The 27,964-nt window shown below is 50.3% G+C and overlaps 1 protein-coding gene across 1 annotated transcript in view; it reads right to left on the bottom strand.

Moving 5' to 3' along the window:
* The window catches only part of SHANK3 (SH3 and multiple ankyrin repeat domains 3), a 358,709-nt gene that overhangs the window by 80,904 nt on the left and 249,841 nt on the right, over positions 1-27,964 (bottom strand). The window contains exon 18 of the mRNA XM_059816355.1: positions 5,040-5,122. Within this exon, the coding sequence (XP_059672338.1) occupies positions 5,040-5,122 (83 nt within the window). The remainder of the gene's footprint in view (positions 1-5,039; positions 5,123-27,964) is intronic.

The following is a 27,964-nucleotide window of genomic DNA, read 5'->3' as shown; positions in this document are numbered from 1 at the left end:
TAAGACTACTATAAAAGGTGTGTCCTAAGTAGCATTTGCCATATCTAGACTCTACTGGGCCTTGTTTCGAGTTTTGCATTAGATCTCCGTAATGAAGACACCACCTTAACAACACAGACAACAGACTCGGTGTTTGACATGCTCTGTCTGAACACCGCCAGTCCCAACTTCTGTCCATCCTGAGGGTCACAAGGTGTCACAGCGCTCCTCTGCACAAGAGCCAAGTTCTGAAAACCATCAGTGAGCTCTTCCATTTCCATGAAACTTTATGATACCAGCATTGCATCCCAAAACTTGCTGCAGGGCTTTAGGACAACCTCCCCCGTGCCCTAGACCAGCAGCAAGATCCTCGAGCTTTGGCTGTACTTCCCTCACCGTAGCCCTCCCCGTGTTCCCAGGGCTGTGCCGGGCAGGGGCTGCGGCTCTCAGAGACGCCCGTCGGGTCAACGAGACCCAGCACCAGGCACTTCACAGCACCAAAACTCAGCTTGCAGAGGCTTCTGAGCCCAAGGTCTTCATGCCAAGTGCTGGACAGGAAACAAAACTGAAACTCCCTCAAACGATCCACTGATTGTTACAGCCCCCGGCCAGTTCTGCGCTGGGGGGGCTGGATCACTGAGCTCGCCCAAGGAGATCTGGCTCAGTAACTGCAGCACCAGCTGCTCCGGCTGGTCTTTACACAGAGATGCAAACACAAAAATCTGATGCCGAACATCAAACTTTAACCCTCCTGCAGCAAAAAACAAGTGGGACTTTGTGAAGCGAGCAGATGACATCCACGCAGAGATCCTCCCTGACCCGAGCCCTGAGCTCCCTGCGCTTTCCCCCCGCACAGCCCCTGCGGCCAGAACTCGGTCTCGACTGCGGGACCGAGTCACCGGCGAACGGTGCACGTGCACCGCTGGAGGAGGAACCCGGCCTGCCGTGCCTCAGCTCGCCCCGTGGCCAGGCGCAGGCAAATGGGCCTCGGCGGCGGCTGCGTGGGCTTCCAGGTGCAGGACTGGAAGCCGTGCGGTCACAGGGCCCCATTTTCCTGCGATGCTGAACGTAACGGGACGCTCCCAGGGCGTGCTGCGGAGCGACCGCGGGGCTGGGACAGCAATGGCTCCCCCGCGGCCCTGCTGCAGCCCAGCCGGGAGGGACGGGGCTGGGGTACGGACCGACCTCCCCGTCGGTGAGTCCCATGGGTTGGCACTTTGGTCACGAGCTGCGACCTGCTGGGTTTGGCAAGCGCTCCTCGGCGGTCCGGCTCAAAGGCACGGACCAACACTGGACGCAGGAGGGCCACGGAGAGGCAGAGAGGCCATGGCGGGCAGAGGGGAGCAGGAGGGCCCGGGGAGGCCATGGCGGGCAGAGGGGAGCAGGAGGGCCCGGGGAGGCCATGGCGGGCAGAGGGGAGCAGGAGGGCCCAGGGTCAGGCCATGGCGGGCAGAGGGGAGCAGGAGGGCCCGGGGAGGCCATGGCGGGCAGAGGGGAGCAGGAGGGCCCAGGGTCAGGCCATGGCGGGCAGAGGGGAGCAGGAGGGCCCAGGGTCAGGCCATGGTGGGCAGAGGAGAGCAGGAGGGCCCGGGGAGGCCATGGCGGGCAGAGGGGAGCAGGAGGGCCCGGGGAGGCCATGGCAGGCAGAGGGGAGCAGGAGGGCCCGGGGAGGCCATGGTGGGTAGAGGGGAGCGGGAGGGCCCGGGGAGGCCATGGCGGGTAGAGGGGAGCAGGAGGGCCTGGGGAGGCCATGGCGGGCAGAGGAGAGCAGGAGGGCCCAGGGTCAGGCCATGGCGGGCAGGTGAACGCCAGGAGGGCCCTGGGCTGCGGGGAGGCCATGGCGCCGGGGCAGGCAGAGTGACAAGGGCACTTGCTGCAGGGAGCAGCGAGAGCTGGGAGGTGTGGCGGGCTGGGCAGAAACCTGGAAAGCAGACCTGCGTTCTGCATCAAGGCAGGTGGAGGTGGTAAAGCAGGTGAGGTGCTTGCTTGGCTGGAGAACTGGGGAGTGGGTGGGGGGAATAAAAGATTGTCAACATTTTGGAAAGAAGCAGGAGCAAACGGAGCCCCACCGTGGATCAGCACAGCATCGTCTCCCCAGCAATGTACCGGATCAGCTGCTTTGGGAGATACACAAAAGTCACAGGAAGCAACCACCTCGGGTAACTTCGTGAATAACCTGCCCAGCCTGGCGGCTTCTCCCCAAACTAAGTAGACAAAAGAAAGCTCGCACCCTGAAGCAAGGACTTAGAGCCATCTCCTTTTCTTTTTTCAACACATCATTCCTATTATTGGCAATATCCTTGCTACACATATTATCTACTCCTCTCTTAGAGAGTAAATTCCCAAGTCCGGGACTGCGTGTCCCTCTACCACTCCCACAGAACCCACCATAACCAGATGCCAATGAGCATTAACTGGCCTAGGAACAACATTCCCCTGCCCAGGAAACTGGTAGCAGGGATTTGCCGAGACCATGTGAGGTGCAGTCACTGTATCAGCTGTAATAACCACTGTTCACAGGGATGGCCCCAGGGAAGTATTTATGAATATTTTATGAATCATATTACTAAATAGATAGTGCCTGATCTGTGGTCAGGTTAGCCAGGAAGAGGGAGGTTGCTCTAGCCCAGGCACAGAAGACTGGCTGAGTTCAGGATATTACAAGCCAAGAAACACCGTCTTTCAGCATTTTGAGCACATGCCTATCATTTGTGTATGTGAAAGGTAGGGATGGTCTCTCCGTGCCAAGAAATGAAGAAGTGAATCCACCTGCTCATCACCTTCCACCACAGTGGTGGGTGAAGGGGCTGCTACACCCCTTCCCATCTGCTCCAAATGATTCTCTAAGGCAATGGCTGCAGGCAAGTCCCATGTCCGAAAGCTGCAGCTCATCTCCTGCGAGGACCAGGATAAAATAACCTTTGTCCAAACGCTCAGTTGGTTTGACTGGGGCACATCACCTCCTCCCAGTACCAGACAGAGGTGGAGACGGGACGGTCTGTGAAGGACTGGCTCTCCGGGGTGGTGGGCAGCGTTCTCTGCCTGGGGTGCAGCTGATGGGGCAGCTCACACAGACGGGGAAATTTGGGCTTGGGAAGGAATCAACCCTCAGCAGGACTGGTAGATGCCATGCAAGATTTTCACCATCCTCTGCAGCACAAAGTACAGTTTCCTTTGAGGATCATCCGGCTGAGTCTCACTTAATAACTAGTTCCCTCCCTCTGCAGGGACTTTGCTGATGCTCTGGTCCCACCCGTTTTCAGACCCCTTCTCTGGTTCACCCCACAAGGCCTGAAGTATTTCGCACAGAGTACCTAAATGAAGCGTGAGCAGTGGTGACATCGACGAGGCCAAGACAGAGAGTCTCAGCGATCCTTCCAGCTTAAATCCCACGGCAGCACGAAGCACCAGGCTGAGTGACTGGGAAATACGGGGGTGACTCAGAGCCACCACATTCACCTCTCCGTCAAGAGGATGCTGCTCCCCAAGGGGCATCAGCAGACTCCCCAGCACCCCCGCCCCAGACGGCAGCATGACAGACCATGCCCACCCTGCGAGGGCTCCCAAGCCACGACCCTCTGCAGCCACGCGCGGCTCAGTGCCCCCTGCAGCAACGCCAGGCTGCGAATCTGTAAGCCAGACTCAAGTCCCCCACAGCCTCACGCCCACTGTTTAATCCGCTCCAAGTCCTCTCTTTCAGTCTCAGCAGACAAAGGAAAATACAGAGCCTACGAATGTTAGGAGGGCTAACACGAAAAACGAAAGAAAAAAGGAAACGGGACAAAATTTATCCCATTATTCCTAACACAATAGCTGCAAGTCTGATCTGGTAAAAAAATGGATGCCATTTTGAGCCCTGAAGTTTCACTTCACGTTACACAGACTGATGTGAGCAGCACACGGACAGACACGTATGTCACATATATAGGAAAGGGGGGAGAGAGAGGGGAGGAAGAAACAGCAACCATATTCCGACAGGAATGCAAACACGCCCACCAGCACACAGAGCCCTTTCGTGATATGGACAGAACAAAGACAATTCAGGAAAACCCACAGAAAATCACACCCAAGATTAAAGCCCAAATCACAATGATCTTCAGCCACACTGAGGTCCAGGAAAGGAGCGACACTACCAAACGAGCTGGCAGCCACTGGTTAAGCTTTCCCTCCTGCATCCTCCACCCTACATGCAAGGAAGGGACGGAAGCATGCACCGCTGTGCCTCTGCTTTCAGCAGCTGCATTTCTGAGACCCCCTCGCCGCTCCCCAGCCTTCAGTCTGGAACTGCTGGAGAGAGGACCCTCCAGCCGGAGGTGGACCTGCCTCCCGAGCACAGGGGCTGAAGCCCGTTTCCTATGTGAATCTGAGCACCTTCATTACCAGTCCCCAAGGGACTCTCTTTTTTTTGTAGCAAAAAGATCGGTTTCTGGCAAGAGGAGCCACAGTCACAACCTGGTACAAGGCACCGGCTGCACGAGCACAGGTGCTCCAGGGCTGCGCCCGGGACGCGTGCCCCAGGCACGAGGGGAGGCTGTCTGGCAGCACAGGATGGACAGCTACTGGTGTGCCCTCAGGCTGGGGCTGAACCCCAACACAGCCAGGACTCCCAGGAGAAGGACCCCAACTCTACACAGCCAAAGTATAGTGAGACACTGCAAGCATTAAAAAAAAAAGCCACGGAGGACACAGGCCCTGCCCCACGGGGCTTACATCTGCACCTAAAACAGAGCACATGCACTTCATACAGACAGTAAATAGGCAGAAGTGAAATCGCCTACAAATGCAAAGCTACAAATACCAGCATCTGTACCAGAGCAACACCCCAGAACGTGCGAGAGATGCACATTTGCCGTGAATGGCATTTTCTGTACAATGCATGTAACCAGAGAAAAGCTGCGCTCACACTGCCTAGCCGTCGGAGAAGAAGAGAGTCCCCTAAGAGACCCCGAAGCACAGCGCGTCGGTGCAGCCAGGGAAATGGGGTCCTGAGCACCAGCCAAAGTGAGGAGAAGGAGCTTTCCCTCCCAGCCCCAGGAGCGAGCGAAAGAAGCAGCCCTTACCTTTGGCCCCTCGCAACACAAACCCGAATCCCTCATGCTCCCTCTTCTGCAGCACGGCCGTCTTCTCCTCAATGATGTAGTCACTGGGCAGGAAAGAGCACAAGAGAATGATGCTAGGGTTAGATTTCAGCACCATGCTGCCAGGCGGAGGTGGCCTTTGTGCCTGTGACAAGGAGACCTCTTCTCATCGACCGTTTCATCTCAGCAAGGAGTTGGGCACGATCTGCTTCCCTCCCTCCCTTGCCCAAAGTCAGAACAAAACGATGAAAGTACTTTCCCTCAACGTGTAGGTGGAGTAAAGCCCCGGCTGCCTGGATCACCCTTCTGCCCACCGGTCCCCTTCTCAGTCACCTGCATACGCATGCAGGGAGCTTACTGATCCCACTTTGGGCTTCCCTTTAAATGATGCCCTTAGCATGTAACTGAAGAGTGGAGCGCCTGAGCAGAGGAGGTGCGGGGGGAGGCAGCCATCCATCCATCAGGGAAGCAGCTCTCTGAGACTTTCCGGTTGCCTCTCGTATGAAAAAATTAGACGCTTGACAAAAGGAGAGGTGCCTCTTTGGTAAGTTCCCCGGGAGGGAGAACAGCAGAGTTTATATCCTCATCCCGGCGCTCTGATCTTCTCTTAAAAATCCCCCCCGGCGTTGCTAAGTAACGGTCTGTCATTAGCAGAGGGGGGATGCATTGCATTGTCCTAGTTTAACAAAGCTGCTCTCCCTGCCCTCCGCCGCGGCCAGACGAGAAGAACGGGGAAAATCCGGCGGTGGAGAGAGAGGAACGGACGCGCAGCTCCGCGCGGACCCCGGCCGCCAGCGACCCTTCCAACAAACCGCCTCTACGCGTGCCGGGAGGGGCGGGGGGCTTGCGGGGAGGGGAGACGGGAGAGGGATTCTCTCAGCAAACGGGAGCTTAAATGCAGCCCTGCAAATCCCTCCCAGCAGAGCCGCATGTCTGACATCAGAGTGGAATTAATCAGGGACCTCGGTCCTTCTCGGCAGCGTGGGGAAGGAGATTTGCACACCAAGCCAAAACTGAGAGAGGCAGAGAGGGAGCGATGGCACGGGCCGACCCCCAGACCTGGGCACGTACAGCCAGCGATGGGGTCTGCCCAGCGCGCAGCAGCGGGGAGCAAAGACCCGCGCACCACCGCACTGCACAGAAATACGCTGCCAAGGAGCAGGTACGGCGGCGGGCGCGCAGGCAGGCGTGCTCGCAGGAGGGAGGAGACGGCCGTAGACAGGCGCTGGCACAGAGCAGGCTGGGTTCGCACACTGCGGTATGAGGTGCCCCAACATGCGCGGTACCGCCGCTGCAGGCAGGCACACGCCCCACCGGCACACGCGTCCCGCACCACGCCGCGCCGAGCCTGCCGCTTCCTGCCCCGTGCTGCAGGGAAGGGGTCGCCTGCCGGGACTCAGGCTGCACCCTGTGTCGCCCTGCGTCACCCCGCCGGGACCCTGCCGTCCGTACCAGGGTCGGGGAGGGAGCCGGTGTTTCTGGATGGAAGGCGATGGGCTCACAGTGCTGCTGCGTGGACTGGGTTGGCAACCCACATTTTCGTGTGTACTTTCTAGCAGCCAGGGACTGTGACCGACAAGCACCGGGACAGGACACACCTCTCTGTCCATCTGTAGCCTTATCTGCCAGGGCTGCATTTATAGGCATCGCAATCCCTTTTTGGGTAGGTAGTTCTGTGATTCTGCCATTAACACCACAATAGTATTTAGCTCCTAGCAAGATGGATAGACATATTCCTTTGGTTTCCAGACCGAGTGAAGGTGATCACAGAAGTCAATACATGCAACGGCTGCAGGTACCGAAGCACGCCAGAAGACATACAACCGACATCGTCCACAGAAACTAACACAAGACACAAGCCTGAATTCCTTGGACTTCCCTGGTAGTTCACTTTGCACTATAATTTTGGACACGCTTAGGCACAATCCACAAAAAAATAGGGTATCTATAAATGCACTGACTTCATGCAACAAAGTACGTAGATGTGGATAAACTTCAGCAAAACTATGTGAACCGCTTTAAAGGAGGCGGCTGCTGTCATACAGTCATCCCTTTATGTCACATTTTCAACACATTGCCTGTCTTTCAAAAGCAGAGCTGGTTATGCATATGTTCCTCAATATGCGTAAAACCCTCCCCTCTACAACAAAATCCTCTCTTCCAAGTGTAGAGTGTCCTACTGGAAACAGATTCATAACTACCATGCCCAGAAGAGGTCATTATGGTAACATAATCCTCCTGCCCATGTAACACGAGCCACACAACCTCAAACTGTGATTCCTGTACCAAAGTAGTGGTGGATGCCCATCCCTGGAAGTGTTCAAGGTCAGGTTGGACGGGGCTTTGAGCAACCTGGTCTAGTGAAAGATGTCCCTGCCCATGGCAGGGGGGTGGGACTAGATGATCTTTGAAAGTCCTTTCCAACACAAACCATCCTGTGATTCTGTGATAAGCCTTTATCTTCTATTTGAACTATGACTTACCATTTAGGAGGAGAGCTAGACCTAACGCATTTCGCACCCACAGGAATATCCCCCCTTTTCCATATGACATACCAATTCCTTGTAGATGACCTGTGCCAGATCTTAACCCGACACCAAGAGCAAATTCTGCCACCTCTGCAAGAATGTGTTTGTGCATGTGTATATGCAAGAGAAAGAGAGAGAAGGAAAGGGAAATAAGCGTTTATGTACAAAATCATGATTTCTATTTACCTGGTGGTGGGCTGAAGTGCCCAATTAGTCCTGCTGTGATTGCTCTGTCAATGAGAAAGTGAGGAATCCATGATGAAAGACAATTCTGTACCTCTAATTCTTCCCATAGGACCTCTGTGGTTGTTTCATCCACATGATAAACTGAAGAAACTCTTGACAAAACTGCTTGTGCTCTGTCTAAGCACAATTTCATCCAGCCTCCCCCACCAATCCTCATCTGCCAAGTTTTCCTGCAATAATGTAAGCCTTTAAATAAGTTCAACCCGTTGCTGCTTTTACCTAAAGTTATCCTGCAGAAAGAATATTTTTTTCCACCACCTCTGAATTATTCCTCCTCCTACAAATAAACTGCCAAGAAGTACCTTAATTCAAAAAACGAAACTTGTCAGAAACAATAGGAAAACTCCCCAACACACTATTTTCTGTCCCTGAACACTCCGAAAGTATGTATGTAGAGCTACCTGGGGGGGGATTTTTAGAAATGTTGGACGTTTATTTGTTTTAGCTCACTCTCTTCCCCTGTGTTGTCCACAGAGGGATTTATGATGTTAGACTCACAAGAGGGATCTTGCAAGAGCCCTCTCAGTTTAAGTCCCTCCAAAACCTGCAAACCCTCTGCCTATTGCCATCTAGGTCCAGAGGGACCTTGACAGGCTCGAGGTGTGGGCCCGTGTGAGGCTTATGAAGTTCAACAAGGCCAAGTGCAAGGTCCTGCACCTGGGTCGGGGCAATCCCAAGCACAAATACAGGCTGGGTGGGGAATGGACTGAGAGCAGCCCTGAGGAGAAGGACTTGGGGTGTTGGTTGGCAAGAAGCTCAACATGAGCTGGCAGCGCGCGCTTGCAGCCCGGAAAGCCAACCGTATCCTGGGCTGCATCAAAAGAAGTGTGACCAGCAGGTTGAGGGAGGTGATTCTGCCCCTCTACTCCGCTCTCGTGAGACCTCAGCTGCAGTACTGCGTTCAGCCCTGGGGTCCCCAACATCAGAAGGACATGGACCTGTTGGAGCAAGTCCAGAGGAAGACTGATCAGAGAGCTGGAGCACCTCTCCAAGGACAAGCTGAGAGAGTTGGGGTTTTTCATCCTGGAGAAGAGAAGGCTCCAGAGAGACAGCCTTCCAGTACCTGAAGGGGCCTACAAGAAAGCTGGAGAGGGACTTTTTACAAGGGCATTAGTGACAAGACAATGGGTGATGGCTTTCAGCTGAAAGAGGGTAGATTCAGATTAGATATTACGAAGAAATTCTTTACTGTGAGGGTGGTGATGCACGGGAACAGGCTGCCCAGAGAAGCTGTGGATGCCCCATCCCTGGAAGTGTCCAAGGTCAGGTTGGACGGGGCTCTGAGCAACCTGGTCTAGTGGAAGGTGTCCCTGCCCATGGCAGGGGGGTTGGAACTAGGTGATCTTTAAGGTCCCTTCCAACCTAAACTGTCCTATGATTCTATGATCTAGCTCCACAGGCACCTAAAAATCCTCAGGTTCATAGGTGACTACAGTAAGATGCATTGGACACCTTCAGGTCTGGATATAACCACACTAATCAGTTCTATGGATAGATGCATATAAAAAGTGAAATAAAAAGTCCCTACATTTTTATGAACTAGAATTGTGGGGGAGTAGAGAGACACCCGAGATGCCACTGATTGGCACTGCTGGAGCTCCGAGGGCTGGAGAAAGCAATAAAAAACAGCCTGGGGAAGGAGATGAAACAGTGTAATCAAAGACCTGTGATAGTGTCGTACCAAAAAAATAACCTGAATTACTCATTTTTTTATTTTTGTCTAAATAAAAATAGGAACTTCAAAAAATAACATGTAGTAGGGAGTTATTTTAAGGTATCAGGAAAGATTAAGCAAAATGATTTAATACTCTTGTGACATAAACGTTTAAATAAAGTTATGATACCCAATGGAAAACAGCACCTCAAGTTCACTGCAGATTACTGTGCCCTACATATAACTGGTAAATGAATAAACAGACGAGCTAATGGAACAATACAGAGGCATCAGAGCACGGCTCTTCAGAGCTGCTCCTCAAGATGACACAAGGTCTACCAGACCATCTCGTTTCTGCAGGGTTGAGTGTCAGACCTTCTGCTGGTCTGTCTTTTGTTGAAACCAAATTGAAGACAGTTAATGCACATGACGCTTGACTAGGGCAAATTATTTTAGCACTTTGTGACTCGTTAGAGGGACAAACTTAATATATCTATCAAATGAGAAATTTAAAAAATAGCATGGTTATGGCTGTACTAAATAGCTACAGTTAACTCCCGGTAACACCGTAACAACAAAGATTAGCTCTGCCCCTAAAGTGAAAAAACAGTCGTTAGAAGAATTAGAGGTTTTTTCGATTGTCTGGGCCTGGTGACATCGATTGAAGTGCCTAGGCAGCCAGCAGAAAGTATCTGACATCTACCATGGGTTGTCTTTGAGAGCTTGCATGGGATGCATGACACTCCAGAAGATCTGAAAAAGGGATGATGCTCATCTTTAAAACCAGGCAGTAGAAAGATCAAAGGAAGTATAAAATGAAGCAACTCATCTTTAATTCCCAGGAAAACCCTCTAACAAACAACACAACAGTTTAATAAAACATCTAGAAGAAAAGAAGGTGATAAATACCAGGTGGCATGGATCTGAAAGAACTGATTGTGCTAAATGAACCTAATTTCTGTTTGAACATAATAGGTCTCACGAACATGGGAAAGGCAGTTCTGTGATATGTATCTTGATGTCAATTAAGCATTTTGAATGCTCTCAGAAGACATTCTCATAAAAAACAAGGGGAACATAAACTACTGCAAGGTGAGCAAACAGCTGGTTTGACACATTTGTCACTGTTGAACTGGAAGGATGTTATCAAGTGGGATTTCACAGGGGTCTGCCTTGGGACAAGCTCAGTGTTTTCACCAGTGGCTAGGATGTGACAGAGAGTGAACTTAAATATGCAGAAGATCCCATCTGAGAGTGCAGCAGCACGCTGGAAGAGCGGATTTGGCTTCACGTGCTACTGTCACTGGAGAAATGGTCTGGAAAAAAAACAGAGGAAAAAGGAAAAGTGCAAGGTACTACAGTCCGGAACTATGAAAAGAAAAACGAAGATGGAAGAGGACCGGCTGGGCAGCCAGCCGGCAGGAGAGGCCATGAATACCATCCTGGACTCATAAACACCAGCAGCAGTGTCACGCTTCTGCGAAAAAAGGATGACAGAGTGACTGGAGATATATAAACAGGAGTGCTAAGACCTGAAATAATCCTTCTGCCCTACCCCGTGCTGCAGTAGCCTTGGGAGTCATCTGGTTAAACGTGGGCGTATATAAAACAAGCACCTACAGTGAGCAAGTCGCTCTGGGCTCCTTTTAGACTCAATGGAGAGCTATTCAGTGAAGTCAATGGAGCTGTGATTCATCCCATGCTGAAATGACCGCCTACATTTTGTCAAATGAATGGCACCCCTGGCTCCACTGACTGCACACATCTGTATCGACTCCCCGGGTGAGCCAGGGCGATGAGCTCCGACACCTACATGGTAGACACCTACAATGAAGTGACGTGAATCACATTACTAAAGTTAGGTAACACTCCACTTGCCCAGTTCTTAGCACCACGCTTCCAGAAGGATGCGGGTCAAGAGGAGAGAGTCCGGAGGAGGACACCTGGAAGATAAGAGGCCCAGCAGGAAAGACCTGGTTTGACTGATTGGCTTGATTTTTCCCATGAGAAAAATGCTTAAAAGGTGTCGCACAACTTCTCAGTAGTAATATTGCTGAAGTACGGGAACGGGGTGGTGAAGGAAGGCCACTCACTGGGAACTTTTAGATAAATCTCCCTCAAGAAAAAATTAAGTTCAGCTGAAGCTGATGTTGCCGGAGGGATGGACCGTTTCAGGTCTCTCCCAGCAGAAACCTCACTCACGTAACTGTGGTGTTCCACCCCCAGGGCCAGGCACCTTTAATTCTGCTTAGCTGCCTCGTGCAGAAAACACCTCCCGCAACAGAAAGGTGATTTATAGTAATAGCAAGTAAGTGGGGCACAGACCAAGCTCTGGCCCCAACAGCATGTGGTACAGCCTGAGTCTTTACAGACAAAGGTTTCTTCTCTCCCCACAAAAAATCAAAGCTGTAACACAGGGCAGCTCTCTCCAAACTGCATTCTAGACGTTGCCTCTGGCTAGGGCTGGCCTTACGCAATGGCTGGGCTTGTCCAGAGAGTGCAAGGTGGCCCGGATCCGATTTATCCCATGGAGCAAGCTAGCAATGAAACGGCACAGGCGATGATGGCGGCACGCACGTCTCCTTCCTACCCCTACCTCACTTCACAGCGCAGATGAAGCATTAGGGAGAGAGATCACAGATCACCCTTGGATTTATATACCAAACAGTTAAGCTTCTAGCAGAAATCAAGAGGGAACAGGCATGTCCCGGAGGTTCGGGACCAGCTGGGCACATCACTAGTGAACGGTTTGCTGAGCACAGCGTCCCTCGCAGCAACGGAGCCTGGAGAGACCTACCCAGACCCGAGCACTCCGCGGGGCTGCTGTCACACAGCCCTGCTCTTCTGCAGCGCGGATGCTAGCCAAAGCGCAACACAGCTGCATTTCTTGGCTCTGTTTGAACACGAGAGAAAAAGAATGACCACAGCAGGTCGGATCAGGTGTCTCCCCTCGAACATTTACTGACAGCAGCAGGCTGGGGAAGAGGAAAGGAGGGGGTCTGAAGCGCACTGCTGCTGTTCCAGAAGAGCTCCCAGCCCAGAGACTGGCAGCCAGGGGACCTCAGCGACAACGTCGGAAGTGAAACTGGGAAAAGCCCTATCCCGAATGGAAAAATAAACCACTTAAATCTCTACTGTAGATGAGGAAATCTCTGGGAACGCAGGCAGCAGTGGTGCTTCCGTATCGAAAGCAAAGGACAGCAGGGAACGGAGAGGGGGCTGGAAAGGAGCCTGTTCATGCTCCTGACTGATCCTGGAGCACTGATTATCATACCAGTAAGATTTTCTGTTTAATTCAGTCAGGAGGCAGCTCATCAAGCCCCTGATTATGAACTACGTCAACAGCAAACTGACAGATGAAAAGCAACTCTAGCTCCAGAAGAAACCATCTTCCAGCCGCACACACGCTCACGATCCCAAAGTGCAGCAAGCCCCCAGGAAGGACGTGGTGTTTGAGATCACGTTCCCTCCAGCACGGGTCAAAGGCGGCTCAGACACCAGTTAGAAACCCAAAGCCAGCGCTGCGCAGTCCCAGGTGAAATGCAGGCTGGCAGTACCGGAGGAATCCTGAAGATCAACTATTGCAGAAAGCGAGGAAGACCATTGGCGAAGGGCACTGGAAAGCGGCGTCTTCCCCATTCAAACACAGTTTTCACAGAAAATGTTCAGTAGTGGATTCATTTCATTTAAGCACACCAAGCTGGTAACTGCTAGGGCACTAACCAAAATATTAAAATAAGACAGCTCGCTAAGGGAACAAAAGTCTAAGGAAGCCCAAGACATGTTTTGCCCGGACTCCAAGCCAGCAGTGGTACTGAGAAAGCTCTTAAGACCTCGCTGTGAACGCTGAAAAGCAGTCAAGTCGAGGAAAAAATGCCATCGCAGCGATGCACAAAAGATGATAAGCCCCTGGAATTATCAGGCTTATATTTATACTGGCAGAAGAAAGCTCTTTGTCCTGGGTTTTCATCCCCCCTTGCCAGAAGAGGTGTTGCGGCTGAACAGGCGCTGCTATCCCGCTCCTTCTCCCTGGACGCGGTCTCCACCAGACAGACTAAACCTGACACCGGGGCACAACGGACCGCAGACGAGCAAACGCGGGCTCGCTCTGCAGGGAGGGGAGTTCAGGTCCGTCGTTCACAGCCTCCCATTATCGCTTCTTCAGCAAATGGTGTCTACTAAAAAAGGAGGCAAAGGCAGACTCTGATCCGTGCTTAGCGCTGCCAAATTACCGATGTCACCTGCAGGAATTCTGCTCCACAGAAACGGCATTGTTCAAAGCTGACGTCGGCGCCATTTGGCTGCGCAGATGCACAGAGAGACAGATAAGGTAGCCCGCAACAGCAGCTCAAATCTTAGGATGTCTCACTAGCTCACGAAATTCATACTGCATGTATTTAAAGGGGAAAATGGTCACAAACAGAGGGATGTTACAGGAGTTAGTCCCACCGCTGCCTTCAGATGTCACATGTACCGGGAAAGCACAGGTGATGCCTAAAATCTCCCTTCGCTTGAACGAAAGGAGATTAAAGAACATTATGTCTGCCTTTGCCCAATACGCGTTCAGGAAAGAACAATGCATATTTCTATAAATAATAAAAACAAGTCCTAGAAAATCCAAATTCTACAATGTGGATTTATTCCATCCTCAGCAAAGGAGACAGATGGAGACCGTTTAAGGGCACTGTGCTGGAGACACAGTACAAGTACATGCCACAGATTGAGGAAGAACAGAAAGAAGCTGGCATGGCTGAACAGCAGGGAAAGGGGGGTTATTACAACCAAGAAAACATCCTTCATAAAGCTGAAACCATGTCCAAATGAGGAGCACAGAAAGGATCATGATCTCTTGCAGGTTAAATGTAAAAACACAGTATGACAGGCAAAATATGCATCTGTGGAACAATTTGCCAAAGACTTCAAAACCGATACTAAACCAGTTTTCAAGTGCATAGGGAGCAGGACGCCTACCAGAGCATCTTTGGGGTCAGATGATCATGGTGTCAAAGCAGCACCCACAGAAGGTTAAGGCCATAACAGAGAAATCAAATACAATTTTTTCTTCCCTGTTGTGGGGAGGTTTCCCCTTCAGAAGCACAGAGACTTGTAGGCAGACAGATCTGAAACCGAAGCCTCTCTACAAGAGGTTATGGAACAAAATGGAGAGCACAAACCACCAGGAGCAGACAGTAGACCGCTAAGTGTCTGGAGTACCTTGCGGGTGACAGAGCTGTGCCGCTCATGGTGCGTAGGCTGCGGTGAGGAGCACTGCGGCACCTGGGGCCGGGACGGCAGCTCCTGTGTTCACAGGGGTGCCAGCAGAGAAGGAAGGTGCTGCAGGTCCACCATCCTGACGCCTCACTGGGCAAGGCTCTAGCAACTGGAAGAGGCAGAGAGCCAGCCAACACATGGATAAATACTACACTTGGAGAAGCTAACGTGGCATTTTAAGTGAATGTCTTGCCTCATAAACTCCAGGAACGAGTGGTGTCCCTCAAGGGTCTGTACTGGGACCAATACTATTTAATATCTTCATTAATGACATAGTGGGATTGAGTGCACCCTCAGCAAGCTTGCAGATGACACCAAGCTGAGCAGTGCAGTTTGTTCACTAGAGGGAAGGGATGCCATCCAGAGGGACCTTGACAAGCTTGAGGAGCGGGCCTGTGCGGACCTCATGAAGTTCAACGAGGCCAAGTGCAAGGTCCTGCACCTGGGTTGGGGCAATCCCCAGTATCGGTACAGACTGGGGGATGAATGGATCGGGAGCAGCCCTGCAGAGAAGGACTTGGGGGTACTGGTGGACGAAAGATTGGACATAAGCCGGCAACGTGTGCTTGCAGCCCAGAGAGCCAACCATAACCTGGGCTGCATCAAAAGAAGTGTGGCCAGCAGGTCAATGGAGGGGATTCTTCCCCTCTACTCCGCTCTGGTGAGACCCCCCCCGGAGTACTGCGTCCAGCCCTGGGGTCTGCAGTACAAGCCAGACATGGACCTGTTGGAGCGGGTCCAGAGGGGCCCACAGAAATGGTCAGAGCACTGGAACACCTCTCCCATGAAGACAGGCTGAGAGAGTTGGGGTTGTTCAGCCTGGAGAAGAGAAGGCTCCAGTAAGACCTGATTGTGGCCTTTCAATACTTAAAGGAGGCTTATAAGAAAGACAGAGAAAGGCTTTTTACCAAGGCTTGTAGTGACAGGAGAAGGGGCAACGGTTTTAAACTGAAAGAGGGCAGATTTAGATGGGACAGAAGGAAGAAAAAGTTTTACAGTGAGGGTGGTGAGACACTGGCACAGGTTGCCCAGAGAGGTGGTAGATGCCCCATCCCTGGAAGTGTTCAAGGTCAGGTTGGACGGGGCTCTGACCAACCTGATCTGCTTGAAGATGTCCCTGCCTGTGGCAGGGGGTTGGACTAAATGACCTTTAAAGGTCCCTTCCAACCCAAACCATCCTGTCATTCTATGATAAAGCACAAATGGATGCAGGTAAGGGAGGTCCCTCCCCACCTCCAGCAATTCTGGGATTCTGTAGACAGTGGGGAAAAAACCAACCTACAGCACTACCATCAGCCATGTCAGGAAGCACCCTTGGTGCCCAAAACCAACCAGTGCAGAAGGGCTGGTGTCAACATCGCTCGGGCACTCTCCCTTCGAGCCCAGCACCTGCACCCACGCTGCCTCAGGGGGGAACAAAGCACCTCTTTTTTTTAATGTGTTTTTGGTTCAAAATTCTCAAACAACCTGAGGATTGTGCAGCACGCGATGAAGCAGTGTTTCACAACATGGTGCTAAGGGGGAGCACTACACCAGCGCAGCACAGGGACAGGCAACGGTGTTTGAGGGTAGAGGTCCTGCCGGGATCATACTGGAGGATCATGCGGGGAGGAGACAGTCAAACTCAACAGCCTCTTCAGTAGCACCTTTAGCAAGTGCTCACTAGAATTAAATAACCCCAGAACCACAACTAGGTTTTGTTCCAGAGATGCAATGGGCCAACACCGGAACACAGCAAGAGGTGAACAGGGGCAAGCCGGACGGAATGACCGATGGGAAAAAAAGCAGAGAACTGAGTTATTTGACAACAAAAAATTAAATGAAGTCTACTTCGACTTCCAAAAGCATTTGACAAGGTCTCTCATTAAAATCTCTTGAGGAAGCTAAGAAGCCATGGGATAAAAAGGAAGGTTTTTTACATGTGAAATTTGTTAAAAGTTTTAAAATAAAAGTAAATGATTGGATTTCACATAAGAAAGGTCAGCAGCGGAGTCTCACGGGGATCAGTGCCAGGACTTATACTGCTCAACATGGCCCTAGATCATTTGTGAGACAGGAATGAAAGAGAAGTAACAAAGTTTGTTAATAACGAGGATGAAAACTGTGAGGAACTGTAGAAAGATCTTAAAATGTAAGATGAAATGTAAGGTGGAGAAAAACTGATGCACATAGGAAAAATAATTCTCTCCTACATAAAATCACAGGCTCTGAGCTGACCATTACTACCAGGACTAAGAACCTGGGGCTATGACACACAGTTCATGAAGGGTGTCAACCTAATGTCCTACAATGGCCAGGAACGATGAGCAAAGGCAAGTGAGTTAGACAGAGGAACATTATACCACTGGCACAGCCAAAGCGCCCCCACATCTTAAATGCTTGCAATAACTCTGATCCTCCCATTTTGGAAAAGAATACAACAAAACCTGAAAAAAACAAAGGCGATGTGGACTGTCTGAAGTATGGAAGGATTTTCTGTACAAGGAATGGTGCTGCTTAGTACCACTTAATCTGGAAAAACACAACCCAAGGGAAGTGGTTCTAACAAATTGAGTGCTGCGGAGGGGGTAATGGTGGTGGCCTGCCTATTGCCTCCTCCAGCACAAGGACTAAACCACATCAAATGCACCTAGAAGATAATGTTTCAAATAAACTGCGATTTCACATGACTTGGGATAAAGTTTCTTCTTGCCACAGGACATTGTGCTAAAAATTTACATGGAATCAAGGAGCGACTGGACAAGCTCCTGGAAGAGCAATCCCCTTATGATCCTCGTCCTGAATCTTTCTTGCTTCGTCCTCTTCAATCGTAGCAAGGCTGCTGACAACTACCTTTTCCTTCCTCACATGGGGTGCGTAGTGGCTATGGTCCGTCCTCCCGCAGGTCGAAAGGATGAGGAATGGTACACGCAGTGTGCGGCGACCTTGTCGCCACGCTCCCGCGATCAGAGTGCGGGCGGTCTGCCGACGAGTCGTCTGTGCGGTGGCATTACCAGCACACGGGACTTCCATCTAACGCAGCACCTGCACTGTGGGCAGCCCAGGTCAGCACCACAGCCTTCAGCGCTGACTGGTTTTACTGCTGAGCGTGTTTGGGGTTACCAGTCCAGGCCATGATCTCTTGGCGCCTTCTCATACAGACATTTCCATTGATATTTTACTCATACCACCCTTTTGCTTACAAAATCTCCACACCACGACTCACCCGGTATCTGGGAGTCCCGTCCTCATGGCGGTGACGCCGGCTCCTGTCACAGGCTGTGGTACTGGTTATGCCGACCAGCTCCATCTGTGGAGTCGGTCACGCTCGCTTTGACGAAACACTCAGTGCTGGAAGGCAGCAACTCGTCCAAGGTCACCAGAAGTCAGGTTTTTTTGACACATGCTTGACTAATGAGCCGATCAACCCCAGGAAGTGCTTTGGTCCTGTAAGACTGGAAACCGCTGCGCTCTGCAGATGAGACTCCGGTCTTTCTCTTTGGGTTATTTAATGGTACTGATGGCTATATGGCCCGAGATATGGGCACTGTTTCTTCAAGTCACACCGGTTTGCATTAAAGGTAAGTCCAGCTCCTTGTGATAGCTGCAATACTTTCTGACATCACCCTGATGAAGCTCAAAGGTAGGTCCCCAAATCACTGAGAACAACTGTCTTACTCTCTTTTGAAAGATCTTAGATTCACAGGGTATTCAAAACAGTAAGAAAAGCAGCTCGTGTCCCCTAAATGGAACAGTGAACATGATGAGAAAATGTTTTTGCTGAAACTGTGCACTGGTGACCAATCTGCTGAGCAGTTCGACACCTCGCAGCGGCGGAAGGAGAGCCGGCGTTTCACACAGCTGCTGGGTGTTGGAGTTCCCCACTCTCGCTGGAATATCAGTGCATAAGCACACGACCTCAGAGGGCCTTGTTCCGAGGACCGCGAGTGCACAACAAAACCTCATCGACTGATGCAGTAACGTGCTTGAGGGTCATACATTGGAACTGATTTTCAACAGCCTTCATCAGTGGAGGCGGCACTCAGCGAGGCATCGCTTTACCCTCGCTGTTTTACAAATTGTTTTATTTTACCAGGTGTACTGCTGCAACTCGAGATTTGACCAATTTAGTCCGAGCTCTCCAAGAGCTCAATAGCAATTATTTAATTTCTCCAGGAGTACAGATGTTGTGTATGCAGCATCTTACGCTGCAGCTGCTCCCTTGCTGTTCTGGCAATCCACAGGGATGACTTCTAGTGCCAGCAGACTTGTCATCGGCTGGTTCATGAGCTGAGTCAGAGGGGACCTTTGTAATTTCTTGGTGATGCCACGAACGGCTGTGCCCACCTTGAGGCAGCTTTGTACGTGTCAGAATATAAAATGCCCGTGCCTCGGCCCTAATCATCAGAGTGTGGCCCAGGAGAGCACTCCCACCATCAGCGGCAGCTCCTACCTCTGAGCTAAGGCTTCTCCCCGCCCGCCCGCATGCATACACCGCTCCTTTCCATGACGTCTGCAACAAGAAATACCCTTAGCATGTAGGCATGTCCACATCAGGAGTACACTGCAACTGCAGCTGCTCCAGACTCAGCATAAGCAGTGTAGTCACTATCGATCAACACATCCTTTACGGTCTTAACTGACAGCTCCTGTCGCTTTAATAAATGACTTAGCGTCTTCCGAATGAGAAAAAACGTGAATGATGCTTTTTGGGTTTATGCCTTCAGTTGTCTAGCTGAACTGCTTTCTCATGAATCAAACCGGGTAGGAGCTGCAACGTCTCTGACCCGCGATGCTCCCTCGACAAGGAGCAGCTGAGCCCTGATTAAATCTCCACCTCTCACCCCAGCCTGGCTGAGAAAGACCGCTGACAGCTCACGCAGATCTAGCTCCGTTTCCTGGCTCCTTTTAAGGGGCAGCACCATGCAAAGATCATTTCACAGATTTACTCTTCAGAGGAAAATAACTCATCTCACAATACTGGATGGGGCCACTCCGCAAAACCACGCTGCGGTGTTCTGTGCTAGGAAGAGGCCAGGTGGAATATCCGCCTGGGCGAGCCCCACACAGCAGCCTCCATCCCTGTGTTTTCTTCCTGGGCTCACGTTTCCACGTCGTACTCACGATATCCAATAATTTGCACAATTCTCATTCCAACACAACGGCTGTTTCCCTTGGGTCTGACACATTTTCTCTGTAATCATCATCATTAACCTTTTACTGTAATTAAGAGTAACTTTAAGTTAACACACTCTGGCTCTCACAGTATATTTTGTCATCTCTGTTTAGAACATGAACACTCAGAAACAAAACCTCTTTTTGATACCTTATACACTGGTAATTTAACATTCAGTGCTTATAGCGGGTTTCCAACCAGCAAAGGCGTCATGTGAAAAACAATTAATTCACTAAGCCACCTCCTGTGTTTACCAGCCACTTCTGCTGACATTAGTGACAAAGACATCTATTCCACTGACACAGCCAGAAGCAGCGTGAGCGAAATTCTGTTTGCACAACCCTAATGCTGCTAATATTCAACACGAGTGCTCCTTTGCTCCAAGCCCAGCTAGATGTGGAAAGTAACCTCTCAAACCTACAAACAGAGGGATGCAGATGCGAATCACCGAGAGTCTGCCACCGTCTGGCACGAGCCGCTTTTCTGTACATTACTGAATTTTAGTTAGTAATCGATCTCCTCCCCTTTCTCCCCCGTCCTCCCTTACTTACTGGCACATACACATAAAATGGACTGCAGACAAACCCCAAATCTCTCTTGCCAGAACCTGTTCCAGAAACATATTTATTCCCCTTAACTTTGTAGTGGTAAGAATACACGCTGGTTGTCCAGAACCTCAAGTGTTCTTCCACCCATACAAAAGCACCTAGAAACGACACGTACTGCTACGGAAGACCATCCTAGACCCGTCTCTGATCAGGAACATGACCACAGCGAAACACAGCCCACCCGAAAAGCGAGCGGGGTCATTTCCCCAGCCAAGGGCTCGCTCCGCGGGGCGCCAGGCCCCCACGCTCCACCAACGCACCCCAAGGCCTCTCAGCCAAAACCCTCAGCTGAGTTTTTTACTATGGAATAGTTCACGCTAATTTTTTAGAGAGCCTTGTTCACCACTGACGGTCTGAATTGGAAATCGATGCACCGCATACATAATGTGCTTAGCTCAGCTTTCCTTGCTGCTAAGCAAGCTGTTTGTCACAGCATTAAGCTTACAAGCAGTCTTCAAAAAATGAAAAGGCCAATATGACCATGACACAGGCGTGTAATGTCGTGGTAAGGATTGTACGGCAGAAAGTAATGCTCTGCTGCAAAACCAACTGTGGAAAGCAGCCTTCAGGCATGGTTGCGGCTCAAGGCAGCAGAAGCACATACGGACCCGAAACCTTGCCCTTCTGTGGCTGCCTAAAGCCGACGCCAGCCGCTCCGGCCGCCTGCCGAGGCAGCAGACTCCACGATACGGACCGCACCGGCAGCTCCGCAGACACCAACCCTCACCTCGGCCTTGGTGACTCCAAGTTTCAAACTCTTGGCAAGCCCGAACTCAGAGCACAGGAGTAATATGCCAGAGGCTTCTCTTAACACCAGGGGATGGGGAAGTAGAAAAAAGATCACATTTATTAGCGATACAATGCTTTTGACTTCTTGACCTTCTTATACTATGTATTTATTGGTCCACTTAAACAATGAGGAAATGAAAAAGTATTTGTATGTGAAGACCGCATCATGAAAAACCCCAAGACAGTAATAGGAGTGGAAATAGATAATTAATACTTGCGCCATGGGAACACGTATAGCAACCCTGACAACTATTCCTGAAAAGACAGAAAAGAACATAAACGTAGCAGAAGCTTAAGGAAAGCAAACAGATTACTACTTTAAAAAAAAAAGATAAGCGATCCAAGTAATCACCAGCCTGAAAGTTAATCAGCATTCCTAACAAAACAAACATTACAGGAAAATCACCCTGACAAAACATTCACAAGCAGCAGCAGCAGCATACCAGCACCCTTGATCGCTTCGAAGCCAGCGCTGCAGCCAGTGTACGAAGGCAGAGGGACAGATTTATGGTTTGATTCCCCTCTGCCCTGAAGCTCGAGTAGTAATTTACACCCACGCAAAATAATTACAAAACCTATTGTGATTTGTTAGTATGTTATTCCTGCCGTGCACATGACTGTTAGTATTCATACATGCAAATATATGCAGCTAACATATGGGTAGCTCCACACACTCTTCTCTGGGCTGACGCAAGCATTCCTTGTCCGAGGATGCTGAGATCCCACGCTCAGCAGGAGGGCGAGTGGCTGCATCAGCTCTAGCGAGCCGAGAAGGTCCCGCTCGGGCTCCGTGCCACGCAAACGACAGCCGGAGGTAACTGGTGTCTGGCCAGTTTTGAAAAATGCCTCGAACGGGCAGTTGGCTGGTGCATCTCTCTCACTTGCCTAGAGCTAATCTGATTAATATGCAACCATAACACTTTTCTTTAGACTGCTGAGCACTGCAGGTCGCTGTCACACACTTACTTCTTCTGCCTTCGTCTGTATTGTGAAGCTTTGTCCACCATCGGGGTCATGTCAGCAGCTCAACACTCACGCACAGCTAGGAAAGCAGCAGCACCTCATTTGTACTCGGCACTGGTGAGGCCGCACCTCGAATGCTGTGTTGAGTTTTGGGCCCCTCACTACAAGAAGGACATTGAGGTGCTGGAGCGTGTCCAGAGAAGGGCGACGGAGCTGGTGAGGGGTCTGGAGCACAAGTCTGATGAGGAGCGGCTGAGGGAGCTGGGGTTGTTCAGTCTGGAGAAGAGGAGGCTGAGGGGAGACCTCATCGCTCTCTACAACTGCCTGAAAGGGGGTTGTGGTGAGGTGGGTGTTGGTCTCTTCTCCCAAGTGACAAGTGATAGGACAAGAGGAAATGGCCTCAAGTTGCGCCAGGGGAGGTTTAGGCTGGATATTAGGAAAAATGTCTTTCCTGAGAGAGTGGTCGAGCATTGGAAGAGGCTGCCCAGGGAGGTGGTGGAGTCACCATCCCTGGAGGTATTTAAAAGACATGTGGATGAGGCGCTTAGGGACGTGGTTTAGCGGTGGACTTGGCAGGGTTAGGGTAACGGTTGGACTCTGTAATCTTGAAGGTCTTTTCCAACCTAAATGATTCTATGATTCCCCAAGTCAGCTGCCTGCAAGATCTGAGCTTCAACCTCCCCTTGCCACAAGATCTATGAAACCCACTGGAGAAAGCAAGCTATTTAATTTCATGAGGATGAAAACAGCTCTTCGGGAATACCAGCGGGACCCATTATTAAATGACATCTCTGACTGAAACATCCAATTTCCCATTTGGTGATTGAATTTTCCCTCACCCTACTGAAGCCCTACTTGGCCTTTATGTGAAGTGCCAGAACCAGCTATAATCACTCCTCTGGAATGAATCTTCTCTTCCTCAGCATCTCCTACAGAAGATGGGCCAAGAAGCCACTTCCAAATCCCCATAACTGATGTCAGCATATCAAATATTGTACTAACTGGATTAAATTCAAATCACAAAACAAAGACCCATTATTACCGTTGTTTGAATTCCAGGGGTATCTACACCCTGAGCAGGTCATGACCTTCGGCAGGAGGTCCCCACCTGGCCAGGGCGCCCATGACCGGCAAGGTGGTCCAGAAGACATGGCAGTGCCCAGCTCCAGCCCACCGGGAAGCCACCGTGGGCAGCCCTGCCAGCCATGCATCAAGCCCAAGCTCCCTGGCCTGCCCCGCTCCCCAGTCAGGGCACGTCTCGCCTGGATCTCACCAGTGGGCTCTGCAGGGAGGGACGGATGCGGCAGCGAAGGGGCTGGGGCTGGGCTGCCTGCCGGCAGGCTGCTGACTGGGCGCCTGCTCTGCTCCTGGTGCCCCTCGCGCTCGGGAGATGGCGGAGCTCGGGCACTGGGGCAGGAACCCAGGTCTGCTCAGCACACACCGCCACAGCAGCCTCCCGCAGAGCGCAGCTCCTCCACGGCCCCTCCAGCCCCACCGGGCTGCCCCACCCCACCCCGTTTCAGGGTCTGTCAGCCCTGAGGGTGCACAGGACAACTGTGGACAACTGCAGACACCCCCCAGCCCAGCCAGCTTACGCTGAAACAGCCACCCATGGCATGAGAGGACTCGGTACCGAGGCAGTCTTCTGGCCGGGTGGCCGCAGACCTCTGCCCCGACACGTCCTGGCACTGCTCGTGCTCACCCCATGCTCTCCAGGGGGGCATCGGGCACTTGCTGCCACAGTCCCGTCCCATTCAGTAGTCGGTCCCAACCCCCTGCGTCGAGGAAGGTGGCTTTTCATCAGAGTGTCTTCACCGAGCACAGCTTCCCATAAAGAACAGGCTGCAGATTTTTGCCATGTCGGTCCTGCTCAGATGCACGTCTGCCCAGCGCTGACGGGTTACCCCACAGAGGGGAGTCCACCGCGTTCTTCAGCTGTTTAACAATAAATTACCCTCACTGTTAAAAGCGTTTGCATTATTGCCAAAGTGACGGTATTCGGCCCCCAGCCAGCAGACTCCAGCCTGTCTGTGGCTCTGGCTGCAGGAGCCTGACGTGACCCGCGGGCGCGAGGGGCATCTCCCCAGCCCCGCACGGCTTCCGTGTCGTGATCAGACCGAGCTCGCATGGGTAAGCCAGCAGTAAAACAGCGATCACAGCATTTCTGTTCTGACTAGATGATTTGCATCACATTTTTAGTCCTTGCTCTTACAAAGTGTGTTTCTAGCAGATGTATCACAAGGGTTTGAATTACCCTTCTCTGTAATCTTAGCACAAGTCACGAGTTACTTCGCTGGAAGAGGTACAGGCAGCTGAACTCCAGGCACGCAATCGGAGAGAAAATGCCCCCACAAACCAAGAGCACGTGCTGCATTTGGTCTTCAGGACACCAACGGCATACAGAAGATCTTGGCAAACATTCGCTCAAGGACAGTTAAAAACAAACGAGCCAACAAACCTGTAGTAGAAACCTCTCTTATTTTAACGGAGTACAAGGGATGCTGGAGATCCTGCTTTGGCTGGAAAGTTAAAATGAGTCCGGTTGAAACAATCTGGCCTCACAAAGTTCTCTAGTCAGGTGAATCTGCACAGGTTATGGGGCAAAATACATTTTGTTCGCTTGCTGAGTGTCAAGATTCACGATTTCTCTTGAAGCATCTTACTCATTCAAGAGCATTTACAATCTGTAGTATACACCAACTACCATTTCAACATGTATTCTTCGTAGCTCCTACAGCATCGCCGTTGCAAGAAGAGACTGCCTGCAAGTTAGACGTGGCTCAAGTATAAGACCAGCATTGACGTGGGTGAGGAAATGTGAACTGTAACGTAGGAGAGACAGAAATGTCCAGTAGGTACTTCAGTGCTGAATTTGGAACAGAGAAGGGCACTGTTACCATCTACTAGAACGATGTGGGTGGAAGAGAAAACTTGTCACCTCTACGGAGAGCATGAGGCAGCGTCTGTTAAAATAAAGCATTTTCAAATCCAGAAGCCGGAATGCTTTACACTGAAGAGCTTTAGAGAAATCAGCTAAGGCACCATCTCAGTAACAAATGTCAGTATTTAAGAAATTCTGGAAACTCGGGAAATTCCAGACCCTGGAAGGACTGCAAGGAATGACACTAGAACTATACACTATCAGCCTGACCCCAATCCTAAGTAAACTGCTTTATTGGGAAGATCAAATAGGAAATCTCATGGGTGCGGTTAATGTGAGGTCGATCCTGTCAAGCATCTTGTCAAGATCTCAATATAACTGGTGATGGCAACCACAGGAGATGATGTACTGTGGCTTGAGGGTTTGGTACCACTGCACATGAATTAACTCCATTCACTGCAACCTTCTAGTAGGAAATATTAGTATACTAAAAGTGCACTCACCAACAGGCCAAAAAATGTCATCAAAAGCATGGAGACACCGCATGGGCAGCTGTCTCCAGTTAGCCCCATAAGGACCAGTCCTAATCCATAGTGCAGTCGGTGATCTGTACCAGAGCTGTCCAACCTTTGCACCGTCAGAGTTGCGTCCCCCTTCACTGTGGTCACACGAGCGTGGCAGCAGTCCCAGGGCTAACCAGGAAACATCCCAAATAATTGTAGAGGTTGGACAAACTCTTACAATAAGCCATATCCAGTTTGTGAATAACAGGTGTTTCTAAATCAGGGATTTACAAAGATCTTTGTGTTAGTTTGAAGAGGATACAAAGAACGGTGCCATAGCAGAGAAGAAGTGCTTGTCAGAGCGATCCGGACTGCGGCACTAAACACTCAGGACAAGAAAAGTTTTTAATACAGGTAAATGCAAAGTATCAAAAATTCAGGCTCTGTTTTCAGGGTAAGTGACGTTCCTGCAAAGCAACAACTCAAGAAGTGTATACTGCCACATAGTCAGCTCTCACTGGAATCAAGCAAAGAAAGGCAATCTCTGGACTTATGAAAATGATAGTGGAAACAGAAAATGCTCTTCCCTCTGTACAGACGGGTAAGACTTTACCAGAACAGTCCAGCTGGTGTCTTCAAGAATGACGCAAAAACATTTGAGACTACAAGGCAATGAAAAAAGAATGCCAGGAGTAGGAAAAGAAGTCTTACAATGTGAAATTCAGCTTGATTTATCCCTATCAAAGAGAAGGTCAAGAGGCATCTAGATCATTATACATAGGTACATACTGAAAGAAAAATACTTTCAATATTTTAGAATTTTCAAACAAAGTTGAGAAAAAAGATCAGATTTCAAGATGTGACTCAAGAGCCTTGAAATAAGGCAGAATTCCCACTAAAGAGGGCAACTAAGCATTGAACACCGCGTCAACCAAGGGGTGGACTCTTGCTTCTCCAAATCACGTATGGGAGAGGACCAGGCTGTTTGGAAAATGTGATTGCTTCTGACATTGAAATCTGCCCTGCTCACCCCCCCCACCTTCTCCCTTCCGCTCCCTCCCTTTGCGGCTGCTGCTTCAGGACAAGGTGAAACACAAAAACTGTCCAGAACAGGATAAACGACAACGGATGGGGCCAGCCAGTTCTCTGAGGTCGTGCAAGGATGCTTGCATGCTCCGAGTCAAACAATTACCGTATTCGAAGAGGGGAAGAAATAATCTCCCAAATCAGACTGGTAAAAAATCCCGGAGTTTTCACTTCCTCTGCATCCTGTCATGCTACTCCTCTGCCGGAAACCTATATCGCTTCAGTCCCCAAACTGTGGAAGGGCTTTCCGGGCAAAGAACAGTTTAGTCTTGTTAATATGCTAATGTTTCAGTCTACCAAAAGTCTTTGTATTCAAATACAATAGCTAGGTAAAATTTAATGGGCTGTTATACACAGGAAGTCAAATTAAATGTAATTGCTCCCTCTCACTCATATTTTATCAAAACAGAAAACATTTTTGGTAATTCTTACCTATTTAACTGAACTACTGTGAGTTGAAGAAGTGCTAGAGGAAAGAGCATTTGACACCATTTTTTTAATTTCGTTTGTTTATAATGATCTGATTATCTTCTGCCTGGAAGAGCAAGAACCAGCAGACTCTAATCAAAAGAAAAAACCACCAAATTTCTCTAGGAAAATATTGTAAGAATCTGCAGTATTTTTCACAGTTCTCGTTTCTGCAGATAATGATACAGCTCAGAGAAATATGACAATCATCTCCTGTAATACCTGCTTTTAATTGCTTTCTGGAAATAAGTACAAACGACTTACAATTGGTCACGGTGGAGAAATACTTTTGTTTCCCTTTCCTCATGACACTCAAAGAACAGCTACCAAGGCTTGCAGCGACACAGGCAGCCCGAAGCCCCGGCGATCAGGAGTGGAATTCCTGATGAAGGACTGTAGACATTTAGCACAGGAATGATAATAGAAATACAGAAACCGCAGTCTGCAAGTGATTTTAAGAAGCCTTGCCCCAGTGCAGAATCAATTATACCAAAACATTCCTAACAGATGTTTGCCTAAATTGCCTAAAATGTTCTTTATTTCCCAATGAGAGACCTTTAAATAACGACCTAGACAATCTCTTCTAATGCTATGCTACCCTTGTAATTAGAAATTTTCTCCTACTGCCTAGCTGAAATTTTGTTTGCTGTGATTGTTGCCGATTACCTCTTGTCCTATTCAAAGAGGCACAGTGCGGAGTTTATTCCCACTTCTGCAGTTCACATTATGCATTTGCAGACTGTTACCATGTACTC

The sequence above is a fragment of the Gavia stellata genome, chromosome 4, assembly GCF_030936135.1.
Source record: "Gavia stellata isolate bGavSte3 chromosome 4, bGavSte3.hap2, whole genome shotgun sequence".
Lineage (NCBI taxonomy): Eukaryota > Metazoa > Chordata > Aves > Gaviiformes > Gaviidae > Gavia > Gavia stellata.
The sequence above is the reverse complement of the archived record's forward strand: the minus strand, read 5'-3'. Positions and strand labels throughout refer to the sequence as shown.